The 12,841-nt window shown below is 34.5% G+C and overlaps 1 protein-coding gene across 2 annotated transcripts in view; it reads left to right on the forward strand.

Annotated features, from left to right (window-relative positions):
- Positions 1-12,841, forward strand: part of STAG1 (stromal antigen 1) — a 293,851-nt gene that overhangs the window by 170,061 nt on the left and 110,949 nt on the right. For both annotated transcript variants that reach the window (XM_004682176.2, XM_004682177.2), the window contains exons 8-9: positions 4,818-4,969; positions 9,582-9,655. In XM_004682176.2, the coding sequence (XP_004682233.1) occupies positions 4,818-4,969; positions 9,582-9,655 (226 nt within the window). The remainder of the gene's footprint in view (positions 1-4,817; positions 4,970-9,581; positions 9,656-12,841) is intronic.

Consider the following 12,841-nt stretch of genomic DNA (forward strand, 5'->3'; position numbering starts at 1 on the left):
TTTCTTTCTTTCTTTCTTTCTTTCTTTCTTTCTTTCTTTCTTTCTTTCTTTCTTTCTTTCTTTCTTTCTTTCTTTCTTTCTCTTTCTCTCTTTCTTCTTTTATTTTGATAACTTCTTGAGAAAAAGGATATTGAAGAAGTGTGTATCTTCAACTTTAATTGCCTGATCCAATAAAGAACTTATCAATGAAAGAGTTCTTCAAAAATTTCCATCAGCTTCCAGTTGATGTTGAAAAGTTAAATGTTATTTTTAGCATCCTGTATTTTGTTTTTTGTCATTGGTAGATTTTAGACTTCTCTTTGTTACAAGTGATTTGAAACATGGTGATGTGTGTTTTTTCCTCAGTTCATTATGCTGAATACTCTGTGTTGAATACAAATTGCTAGGACATTAATCTCGGGAATCAATCATGAGTGTTTTTCATCTGTTTCTGTATCTTAAGTCTCTTCATATTTCTTGTATTTCCTAAACTTTATTGAACTTAGTTTTAATTCTCATTCTGCGTTTAATGAGTTTCTCATTCTACATTTTTTTTTAAAGTTATTTTGTGGATTTAATGTCTTATTCATTTTGGATGTTAATTATTTCTCTAAAGTTCTTTCCTGCTCTTTACTCTGACCTCTGCTGTGCTAATTTTGTGCTTTTATCAGTGTTTTTCATGTTGGTCACTTTTAATATGTCTCTTGTTTGACTGTCTCATTGCTGACATTCAATCAGACAAAAAAAATGATGGCTTAAGGAGGAGTGTGTGTGTGTGTGTGTGTGTTTGTGTTTGTGAGTAATCTCATTAGCTCTGGCTTCTTTGGTGAACATCACTTTGATGAGCATTATGTAAGCTAATCCTGTGCACAGGTAGCACTTTCATTGTGGAACCTAAACTACTGATGTTGATGATAATTTTCTCTGGGGGAATTCCTCTTCTCTACTAAAGGATAACTGGACCAGATAAAGGAGCAGGCAGGGCATTCCATTTTACTGTCTAATAATTACAGATCTTCAGATTTACGTTCTTCAGGGATAAAACTTGGGAGCTTCCATTTTCTATGGTGGATCAATTGCCTGATTGCCTGTTGAAGTAGAGTTTTGGGAATTTAATTGCTTATTATACTGTTTTCAAACTTTGCCTCACTCCATTCCATCTTCTGTGGAACCTAGTGTGTTAATTCCTAAATGCTCTGTGTTCTACTGAGCAACATAGTGTATTCTGTCTTTTTAGAAATAGTTGTGCTTATTCTACTATTTGGCTTGATATTTACCTTCCTGCTCTTATTTCTGCCTTTTCATAGTCATATACTAATATATTGTGGTTGGGGATTACAGATATCTGGATTATTAAGGATAAAAATTATTTCACTCTTGTACCCCAATACCATCTTCATCACTACAGAAACGGTGCTAAAAATCAAAAGGAGCTGGGGTTTGTAACAGATAACATGTCTCTGGGGGGGGGGGTACAATTTTCCTTACCTCTACTTAAACTCATGTACCTTAGATTACAAATCCCAGTATGCTTTGAATTGGGCTTCAGTGGGGGCCACGGGAAGGAGCAAGGTGAATATATAAAAGGTGATAGGACTTGAGGAGTCAACACAGAGAGACATGTATCAATTTGAAGGAGACACATGTGTGAGAGACAAAAGGGGTGGCTAGTCCAGGTCCTTGGCAGAGGCAATGCCATCCATTATATTGATGTGGAGTACTTTGCATTTTTCCCCCTATCTCAGCTCTATGGATTCTGCATAACCCCTTTCTTGTAGTTCCCTGACAGAAAGTACCTTAGACTTGTGGGAAGCTTTTGACCCTCAGTAGCCCCACTTGGGCTGACCCTGATTGATTGGGTTTCTGCCCATGAAGTACTATGGTTTTACAGGGACAATATTACTTGAAAGCCTTTCTTCTTTATCTCTATGCACATCAATTATTTTATCTTCATACTAAAAAAATTAAATTGTTTTCTCCTGTTCTTTTCCTTTAGTTGTGCTTTTAAGAGAGAAGTTGTTTAGATCTTTATTAGTTGGAAAGTGCAAATTGTTGTAAGCCTTCTTTGTTTAAATAAGCTTTATAAAAGAAGAATATGATCATGCCTCTTTTAAAAATTTAGTTGTACTATTAAACATTCCTAGGATATGGTAGGTATCACTAAATATAATCATGTGGTGTTTTTAGTTTCTGTATTCATAAAGACATACCTGCAGATTGTTGGGTTTGATTAAAGGGGTTGATGCTCTAAACTTATCTTTAGAGATCGCTTTTTCTGATAAGCATTTCATTTTGTTTTAGTGTTTTTCTTCTGTGTTCCCAATTCTAATGTTTTTTTTTTTCTTGAGACTTCAAATTCTTTGATGCTATATTTTTAGTGTCCTTCACACCATTCATGCTCTCACTTCCTCCACTTTCCTTCTTAGATTATAACTATCCTCCTTAATACCCTCAAGGTTCTTGCCTCTCTTTCTCTCTCCATCATGTCTCCTAGGAAAATCTGATATTACCATCTACACCAGAGCTGAAAGCAACTAGATAAAGAAAATATAAAATCATAACAGCTGAACTGTATGTTTTTCTTTCAAATGGACTTTAATGTTCCCTCACAATCCTATTACTATATTCTATTCCATATATAGTACTGTTTTTCTTATGAGATTACTTCATACCTTCTCCTCAAACCTGTAACATCTATTTTCTGTTCTTCACATTTAAATGATTTTTTCCCCTTGAAATAGTTTCTTTGGTAAAGAAGGAGTAATCACTTCAAAGCCTATGTCACAGAATCCACAATAAATTCCTATAGAATTACTATTTGTAAATGATTCTGTTAGCAATATCAGGAAAACTTAGTTTTCTCTCGGTGTAGGAATCCATCTTTTTTTTCCAGTAAATTCTATAAGACATCACAATTCCCATGTCATATCTATGTTACTAAATTTAGATCAGCCAATTAACTATTTATTTGCATACATATTGTTATGTGAAACTTAGATCAACAAATAAATTATTTGCTTACATGTTGTATATGAAATGGTATTTTCAGTGAGGTTTAAATTTTACAGTTTCATTACCATTTTAGTAAATGTAGTTATATCTGATACTTTTCTGAAAATACATTGATCTTTTTATATTCTTTCTTTGCTATGGTGTATTATTTTATTGTTTATATATCTAGGGTGGGAGGTGGGTCATTACAGAAGGACAGTTGGTTTTTGGAATCTAGATTCAAAAGGAGATAAATAACTGAAAGTATAAGCCATTCAGTTCAAGAAAATATGAGCCTCGTTTTCTGTTGGTGAATTCCAGCCAGAGTTGATGTTAATTTTGATACTTTTCAAAATCTTGATCTTCTGGTCATTTTGTTTTAGAGAGCTAAAAGTTTAAACTGAATTAAGCTCCATTGGGTATGATTTTGTATGTCAGGACAAGCTCTTTTATCCCATGTTATTTATCCCTGACTTGAGTAGTTTGAATGTTCCAGAAACCTCCTATTGTTGATCTGTTCTCTTCTTTTTAAACCAGTTAATTTTAAAAGTACTTTTAATCTTTATAGTATAGTAATATATTGTACTGACAATATGTAAAACTCTGTAAAATCACTAGTCTGTATTTTGAAACACAAGAATATTTCACAACTTATTGTGTTGAAACATCATCTCAGGAAAGAGGAAATATTTAATACATTTCTGAGTGGTCACTAACTTGTAGGTTTCACGTTTTATTTTTTTTTTTTTTTTGTCTTATATCTTCTTTTAAATACTGCAGTAGTCATTTTTTCAAGGAGCTAGCCAGAATGTAGTAGTCTTAGAGTAATAAATTGTGTATTAGATGGATGGACAGATGGGTGGGTGGATGAGTAGATAGACCGGCAGCACTGTTTTGACATATGTAATTAAAGGGAAATAGTGAAGTATTAAAAGAAATGCATGCTTATATTTAGTTGTCAATATATAAGAGCAGTTTATACACTGAGAAGTTCATTTTTTATAACAGAACATTTTTATTTGCAGATGAATGACCTAAAAGGAAAAAAAAAGTGGAAATTGTTTTACCTGCACAAACTCTCTTATGCCTTTACCTGTATTTCCTACACTCTCACCATTTCGATAATGAAAGTAAATATGAATAGACAAAAGTTTAAGGTTTGTGTCATACCTGTTTCTCAGAGGACTTGAAACAAATTTGGAAAATTAAGATTTACATATACAAGCAAACATTTAAAAATACGTGGACACTATTGAGTGGCAAAATTAGATCAATCAGAAGTTCATAGAATAATTTCCGTGAACTTAAAGAATTTGTAGGATAAGTCTATTTTTCATGCATTAGAGATGATGCTATTCACTGAAGTGAGGAACACAGGAAGAGGATCATGTCTGAGGTTAAAGATTACAAATTACTTGTAAACATAACTTGATACATCTAAGTAAAGGTGTTATGGAAGCAATTATACATGCAGAACTGGTTTTCAGAAAGAGATTTAGTAACTTGAATATGCAGTATGCCCTCACTAAGGTGTGTGTATTTAAATATAGAGAGAAATTTTACTGCACTACTTAAAGTCTTCCTATTGATATTTCAGATGAGGTTATTTTTAAATGGTGAATGTTAGTGAGCCAACTACATAGGGATAATGAATCAGAGAAATTTATGTTGGATCTGAAGACAATTTTATTTCTATAAAATAATTTTTCTTTTTTAATTTAACTTATGCCTGGAATGTAAAACATAGAAATTAACAGTTTCCGTTCTTCATTGTATCCATTATAATGTAATCTTATGGATGAAAACTGATTCATAGGTAAATGCTGTAACCTTTTTTTATTTCATAGCCATGAAGCTCATGACTGCTTTGGTGAATGTTGCCTTAAACCTCAGTATTCATCAGGATAATACACAGCGGCAGTATGAAGCTGAGAGAAATAAAATGATTGGGAAGAGAGCCAATGAAAGGTTAGAGTTACTACTTCAGAAACGCAAAGAGGTGAGTTCATGGTAAACTGAGATACCTATTTTCTGTAAATATGTAGTAGATAGATACACCATACTATTTTTTTTAAAACAAAAAGCGTTTGTATTTAATTTTTTAAAACAACATCATTTGATCTCAGAAACTTCAGATGAAACCATTCAGCAACTGTTTGAGTATTGTCTAAGCTTAAGAGAATCAGAACAATCCTGCCTTTGAAAGAAGGTATTCTAGATGTTGGATAACTGAGATTAGCAGACTGTGGGCTTAGGCACAATAATTTCAGATAATAATTTCAGAACTGGGAACAATAAAACTGCCTGTGCGGGAGAAGACAAAGACTATATAGTAGCTGATGTACATGGGTGAGGCATTCCTATTAATAACATTAGTTTTAGTATATGTGTTGGAAGTGCTTTTAAACTAAGTTTTTAGTAGATAACATTTTAATTAATTTAGTAAAAATACAGATCTATAGGCCTATATAGACCTTTAGGTCTATTTTAACTTTAAAAGAAGGTAATAACATATTTCAACAAATAAATTGCTTAATTGAATAGTCGATTGTGATAGCCAATAAGAAGCAGTAACATTATAATTAGATTATTTTCTATCTTACACGGGTAATAATTTTGTGCTAGGGCTGCTGTAACAAAATAAACTGAGTGACTAAAGAACAGGATATTTAGGATCAAATTTTATTGATTTACTATTTGTTGACAAAAACATAAAATTTGGGATATACAGCTTCACATTCTCAACATATGTCTCTCATATAGATGCTTTTCTCATAAGTACCAAAGTTCTGGTGCCATCACACTGTAATATTGACCCTTATACCTGTGCCCCAACCACTTTCCCTCTATATTGAATTGCGTATCCACTCTACTCTTACATACATACAAGTTGGTATGACCACATCTTGATTAATTATATCTACTACCACTCTATAAACAAATAAAAAAAATTAAACTTAACTATAAAATTTATTTTATTTAAAAATATTTTACATTTTTCCATTACATTTCAAGTTACTATATTTGGCTTATTAGTTAGCTCTCTTTCAAGCTTGAGTTTGTGTTCTCATCTATTACTGTATTTTCCTTGAACCTTTATTTACACAGTTGATGAACTTGCCTTCTGTCTTTTTTCTAAGTGTTTGATAAAATGTTGAACAGAATAAGTAAAGATTGTATTATCTGGTGGGAAATAATTTATAAACAAGTAAATTTTGCTATCGTGTTTTGACAAAAAGTGTTTACTGAAGGAGTTAGGACTTCTGTGTATGGATTTTTTTTTTTAAAGATTTATTTATTCAGGGCCCTCCCTGGTGGCGCAATGGGTTAGGATGCAGCACTGCAAAAGAGCCACTTCAGTGTGAGTTCGATCCCTACCCCGGAGGTGATCCACATGGCGCAGCAGACCTCTCTTGTTTTACCTGCTGCTCCCCTCAGCAGTGTACTTAGTTGACTGCCTGTTCTGCTTCCTACTCTGTATGCATAAATAAATAACAGAAAATTAAAAATTAATTACTTTGTAAGAGGCACTGTGTGATTAACACTACTTGCTTGCAAAGTTCCAAATTTTATCTCTACAATATATTTTTTAAAGATTTATTTATTTATGCATACAGAATTAGGGTACAGGCCAAAGGTGCAGGGGTGGTGAGCAGATTCACCAGAGACACAGTGGGGAGCAGAACAGGCTGACTGACGAAGGACACTGCTGAGGGGAATAGCGGGTAGGTTAGGAGACCCACTGCCCCTACACCTCTTGACTGTACCTCAGTTCTGAATGTATAAATAAATAAATCTTTTTTAAAAACGACTTATTCATGTGTACAAGAGGTGGGGTGTAGTACACTGCTGAGGGGAGTAGTGGGCCAGACAAGAAAGGTCTGCTGCACCAAGTTTATCAGCTCCTCATACAGGATTAAACTCCCGTGGCAGTGGTTGCTGATAGCTTGATGATAGCACTGACTTTAACCCCTGTGCCCCAGCAAGGCCCAGCGTATGAATTTTTGAGGAAAACAATTCAACTCATGACACATTCCACTCTTAAAATATTGTAGATAGGGCCCTCCCTGGTGGTGCATTGTGTTAGAGCACAGCACTAAGAAGCTAAAGCCACTTCTGCATGAGTTCGATCCCCACCCCAGAGGTGATCCACGTGGCGTGGCAGACCTCTCCTGACCCACCCGCTACTCCCCTCAGCAGTGTCCTTCGTCAGTCAGCCTGTTCTGCTCCCCACTGTGTCTCTGGTGAATCTGCTCACCACCCTTGCACCTTTGGCCTGTACCCCAATTCTGTATGCATAAATAAATAAATCTTTAAAAAATATATTGTAGAGATAAAATTTGGAACTTTGCAAGCGAGTAAGTAGTGTTAATCACACAGTGCCTCTTACAAAGTAATTAATTTATTTTTAATTTTCTGTTATTTATTTATGCATATAAGAGCTGGAGTGTAGACCAGAGGTACAGGGTCTGGGGAGTGAGGATTCACTAGTGACAGAATTGGCAGCAGAATAGGTAGTTTAACTGAAATACACTGCTGAGGGAAACAGTAGGCAGGAGAGGAGAGTTCTGCTGCCCATGTGGGTTAGCTTCTTTTCCAGGGATAGAACTTGTGTTGGAGTTGCTGGGGATACCTTCACAGTGTTGAGACTTAACCCCTTACTCCCCTTACACCAGGGAGTAATTAATTTTTTAAAAAGATTTATTTATTTATGCATACAAAACTTAGGTACAGACCAGAAGTACTGGGGTAGTTAGAGGGTTCACCATAGGCAGAACAGAGAGCAGAACTGGCAGATCAATGAAGTATACTGCTAAGGTGAGCAGCAGGAGGTCAGGAGAGGTGTGCTGTGCCATGTGGGTGACCTCCCTGGTGCTGTTGTGCCACCAGAGAGGCCCTAAAGTAATTAATTTTTTATGTAATAAGTGTAGCAACAGTAATATGTAAAATTTTTGAATGATCTGCTATAGAATTATTGCCAAATTCACCTTAGCTAAACCTGAAACAAAGCATATAATAAGGAATTTTGTTACATTCATATGTTGCACTAAAAGCAAAACATTTCACTCAATATTACAAGAAAAATTAGAATTAAAATAATCACTTTTTAATGTGACTTTATGTATGTGATTTTGTTCCCTTCTGAGCAGTGAATGAAGTCATCCATGAATTTTAACTCTGACTGGTAGTTTTGCCTAAAATTTATATTTTTGCTGTAGTATTTAATTTAGTGCTGCATTTCACTAATGGCGATGACCCTTACTATCCTATTCTAATCCTACTATTTTGGAAATTTGGTTTACTCTATTATAGGCTAATCAGATATAGAATAATGTCTGGATACTTTAGATGGAGTAGGATGTTTCTTGTATAACGATAATCAAGGATGATCTGTTTCCAAAAACAAGACAAAAACAAGCTGTGGACATGGTTTGTAAGAGGGATAGAAAGTGAGGTATATCTCAGAAACAGACATTTTGTATATAGGAATATGCTCACATAAAGCCACAACATTCCTCTTGTTTGATCATTGATTAGTATGGGATATGGGATGGATATTCTGTAATCCATGTAATAAACTATGCATTACTATAAAAGTAATGCAACAATACTTGTAATTTCACACATCTGTTAGAAAGTGAGAAAATGGAAAAAAGTGAGAAAATTCTCCTAGAATGAGAATAACCAGGAATTTATACCAATTTGACATAAAGCAGCCTTGATAAAGGAGGAGGTTGGAGGTATCACGGCTTCACTTTCATCCATTGTATGGAGATTTCCTCACACAACCAACCAATTCTTGGACATCAAGTTGTCCAAGACATTAGCTCAATTTTGATACCATCTGTCCCTGCCAGGTACCAAGGTTAAGTCAGTCTCCCAAGACCACTCTACTTTAGACCTGTCATGAGCCATGGTAATTTCTTATGCTCTAACCAGCTTTGCATAGGCAACACCACACTGATAATGAAATGGTAGCCCTGGAACAGGCTACTTAATGCAGGATGTTCCTGGCCTTTTAATTGATAAAATAACCTTATAGTATCCATTGTAGGAGGAAGTAAGAAATAGGAAAATTGGAAGGGTGGAACTGTCATCTATAATATTAGGGATTGTGAGTCTGCCCTCTAGATTTATCTGCTTGATGACTCAGTATTACAATTGAGATCCAGCCATAGTTCTCCAGTAAGGATTTCAGTCTTAATCAACAAGGTGTTTCACTGATCAGCTTCTGGGATCATACATTGGTCCTCAGTCCTCCAGGCATTCCCAGGCATACCATGCATACCAGGGTGATCAAGCTTTCTACTCTTGGTTGATTTGAAAGACACCTTGTAAGGTTTGGCTCATAGATAAAAGAAAACACATTGGTTTTTGGTTGGTTTTTTTTTGGCAGATGGGGTAGAAAGAGGGGAACAGGGACAGGACAGAAACCAAAATAAGTCAGTAAGTCACAGGGATTTAATGGACAGCATAGTAACTAGTTTAAAATGCTGTATTGCATATCTGAAAGTTCTTGAGATTGTAGGTCTTTAAAGTTCTCATCACAGGAAAAAAATTTTCTATGTATGGTAATGGATTTTAACTACGTTTGTCTTTTTTCTTTTTAGCTACAAGAAAATCAAGATGAAATTGAAAATATGATGAACTCTATTTTTAAGGGTATATTTGTTCATAGATACCGGTAAGGGATTTTAAAATCATGCACAGATTTTTAACTTAAATAATGTGTTGCTTTTTTTGTAGTCGTAGTTGTTATAAAGATATAAAAGATTTTTCTGGAAAACAGTTTTGTTTATAAAAGCTAAGTAAAGGTGGAGGAAACTTAACCATTCCCACCTCAAAACATACTCTATTAGAGGAATTCTGGGTACTTGGATTTGTAATGATGGAATATTAATGGTAACATTAAGTAAATGTAATCTTAATAAAATGTGCTTGTCATATATTTGGAAAAGATTAAGTACTCTATATTTTACACTGTTCATCTTGTTCTGTGGTCAAATTTAACAAAACACCTTATAAAAATAACTCTTTGAGGACATGAGAAAAGTAAACTGCAGTGGGCAGTCCACTCTGCAGACACTATAAGATCTCTGTTATCAGTTATAGAAGTATAAGCAAAATATTTTTGTCATGCTTCTTACCTATTGAGTTTAGTTTGTCTTTTTTTTTTTTTTTAAAGATTTATTTATTCATACAGAATTGGGGTACAGGCCAGAGATGCGGAGGGTGATAGGATTCACCAGAGCCAGAGCGGGGAGCAGAGCAGGCAGATCAACGAAGTACACTGCTGAGGGGAGCAGCGGGCGGGTCAGGAGAGGAGGAGAGGTCTGCCACGCCATGTGGATCTCCTCCTGGGGCAGGCGGGGATCGAACGCATGCGGAAGTGGCTTTAGTTTCTTAGTGCAGTGCTTTAACCCGCTGCGCCACCAGGGAGGGCCCTAGTTTGTCTTTTTATAAAACCTGTGAAGTTTTAAAGTACTAACTAGATTATTAAAGACAATATTCCCAGAGAATTGCTCAATCACATACATAATATTTGTTACTTTCTGTTTACTAAGCATTGTATGGTATGTTTAGAATAGTTTATATATATGTATATATATATGTTTAATATTTTAATGCAATATTGTGTTTTAATTCAAACTATAAAAATTTCTTTTGAAATAAGGTTAGGGTCAAGGCCTTTACTTTGAATATGAGGTTTCTAATTGAAATTTAACATCATCTGTCTTGCATAAACAACAGATAAAATGAATCATAAATTTGACTTGATAAAAACAAAACCTCTATATATCTGCTACTTAGTCTTTATTAATTGCAGATTTATAGACGTATAAAATGAACAGTACATGTAAGTGCATAATTTGGTTAGTTTTGAAATCTGTATGGTTATAGAAATATCACAATCAAGATAATTATATCCATGATCCTCGAAAGTTTTCACATGCCTCTTGTTATGTCTCTCTACTTTCAGCTACTAACATCTCCTAATAGTTATTAAGCTGCCAACTGATTGTTTACTACAATTTTAGAGAATTGAATCATGTAGTACATACCCCTGATTTTTATTATTATTACTTTAGTCTGGCTTGTTTGCTAAGCAATATTAGGATCATTTATCAAGACTGTTTACCATAAATTTCTCAACACATGCCCTTTGTTAGGTTGATAAAGTATCCCTTTATAGTCCTTATTTTCAAAGGTTTTTTTAAATTAGATTTTGAATTTTTTTGAAAACTGTTCTACATCTTTTGAGGTTAAGCATTTTTCTTTTAAAATGCTGTGGTGGTGAATTAAGTAGGTTGATTTTAAAATGTTAATTTGAAATTCTTGGAATGAACTCACAAAGTCATGATTATTTTATTCTTTATATGTTGTTGAATGTAATTTGCCAAAATTTTCTTTAGATATTTTTTCATTTTTTCCAAGTGTATGTGTTACTTTTTATCTTATTGACTGACTGACTGCTTTTGGTACCAAAGTATTACTGATAGGATGACTTGCAGTATATCTGCCTTCTTTAACTTGCTGAAAGACTTTAATGGAATTTATATGGATCTTCCGATAGTAATCATACCATTAGGGCCTTGAGTTTTCTTTGTAAGGATGTTTTTGGTTATATATTAAATTTCTTAAGAAGTTTGTAAGAAAGGATACATTCATCTAAGTTGTTGATTCAACAAGAGTTAGCAACAACTATAAAGTTATTCATAATATTGGCTTTTTAACATGTCTTCTCCTCTGTCTTGAATATATTGATTTTCTTAAAAATAAGCTTTTGGTTACTACTTGTTTTTTCTTTCAATAATTTCTGCTCTTGGTCATTTCCTTTCTTCTGCATTCTGTATATATGTATAAATAAATATTAAAAATATATACCTATTCGCACAGGGGTGATTTGGTGATGGGAAACCCTTGGGGATTACAATTGAGATGAAAAAAAAATGTGCAAAATGATGTAAAAATAAACTTTTTAATAAAAAAATATATATATACCTATTTATTAAAAAAAGCTTTGAGCTTCATTTGTAATTTTTAATATGTAATGAAACGTGTCTAAAGGATTTAACCCATTATTGAATTTCAACATTATATGAAATATTCAGTGTTTCTGACATTATTCTTTGAATATATGGGTACCCTAAAAGTGCAAATTTTCTTCTTCTTTTTCTTAAGATTTATTTATGCATACAGAACTGGGGTACAGGCCAGAGACACAGGTGTGGTGAGAGGTTTCACCAGAGACAGAGTGGGGATCAGAACAGGCGGCTGAGGGGAGTAGTGGGGGGGTCAGGAGAGGTCTGCCACGCCATGTGGATTACCTCCGGGGTGGAGATCGAACTCATGCTGAAGTGGCTTTAGCTTCGTAGTGCTGTGCTTGAACCTACTGTATCACCAGGGAGGGCCCTCTTATGCTTTTTTTTTTTTTAAGATTTATTTATTTATGCATACAGAACTGGGGTACAGGCCAGAGGTACAAGGGTGGTGAGAGGATTCACCAGAGACAGTGTGAGGAGCAGAACGGGCAGGTCAATAAAGTAAACTGCTGAAGGGAGCTGAGGGCTGGTCAGGAAAAATCTGCCATGCCACGTGGGTCACCTTCCCTGGCTGGGAATCGAACTCATGCTGAAGTGGCTTTAGCTTCTTAGCTCTGTGCTTCAATCTGCTGTGCCACCAGGGAGAGCCCATGCATATTTTCTTCTTTTTTTAAGAAATCAAAGTTTAAATGAGACATGCCCCCCCCCAATTTTTTTTTTTTTTTGCAAAGATCTAAAACTGGTTAGTGCATGGTCTTAAAATTATATAATATTAAAGAATATTTGATAATCTTGTAATTTTATCCTTAAATATTTTTAAATACAGG

This window comes from Condylura cristata, unplaced genomic scaffold, assembly GCF_000260355.1.
Source record: "Condylura cristata isolate star-nosed mole 26May11 unplaced genomic scaffold, ConCri1.0 scaffold00014, whole genome shotgun sequence".
NCBI lineage: Eukaryota > Metazoa > Chordata > Mammalia > Eulipotyphla > Talpidae > Condylura > Condylura cristata.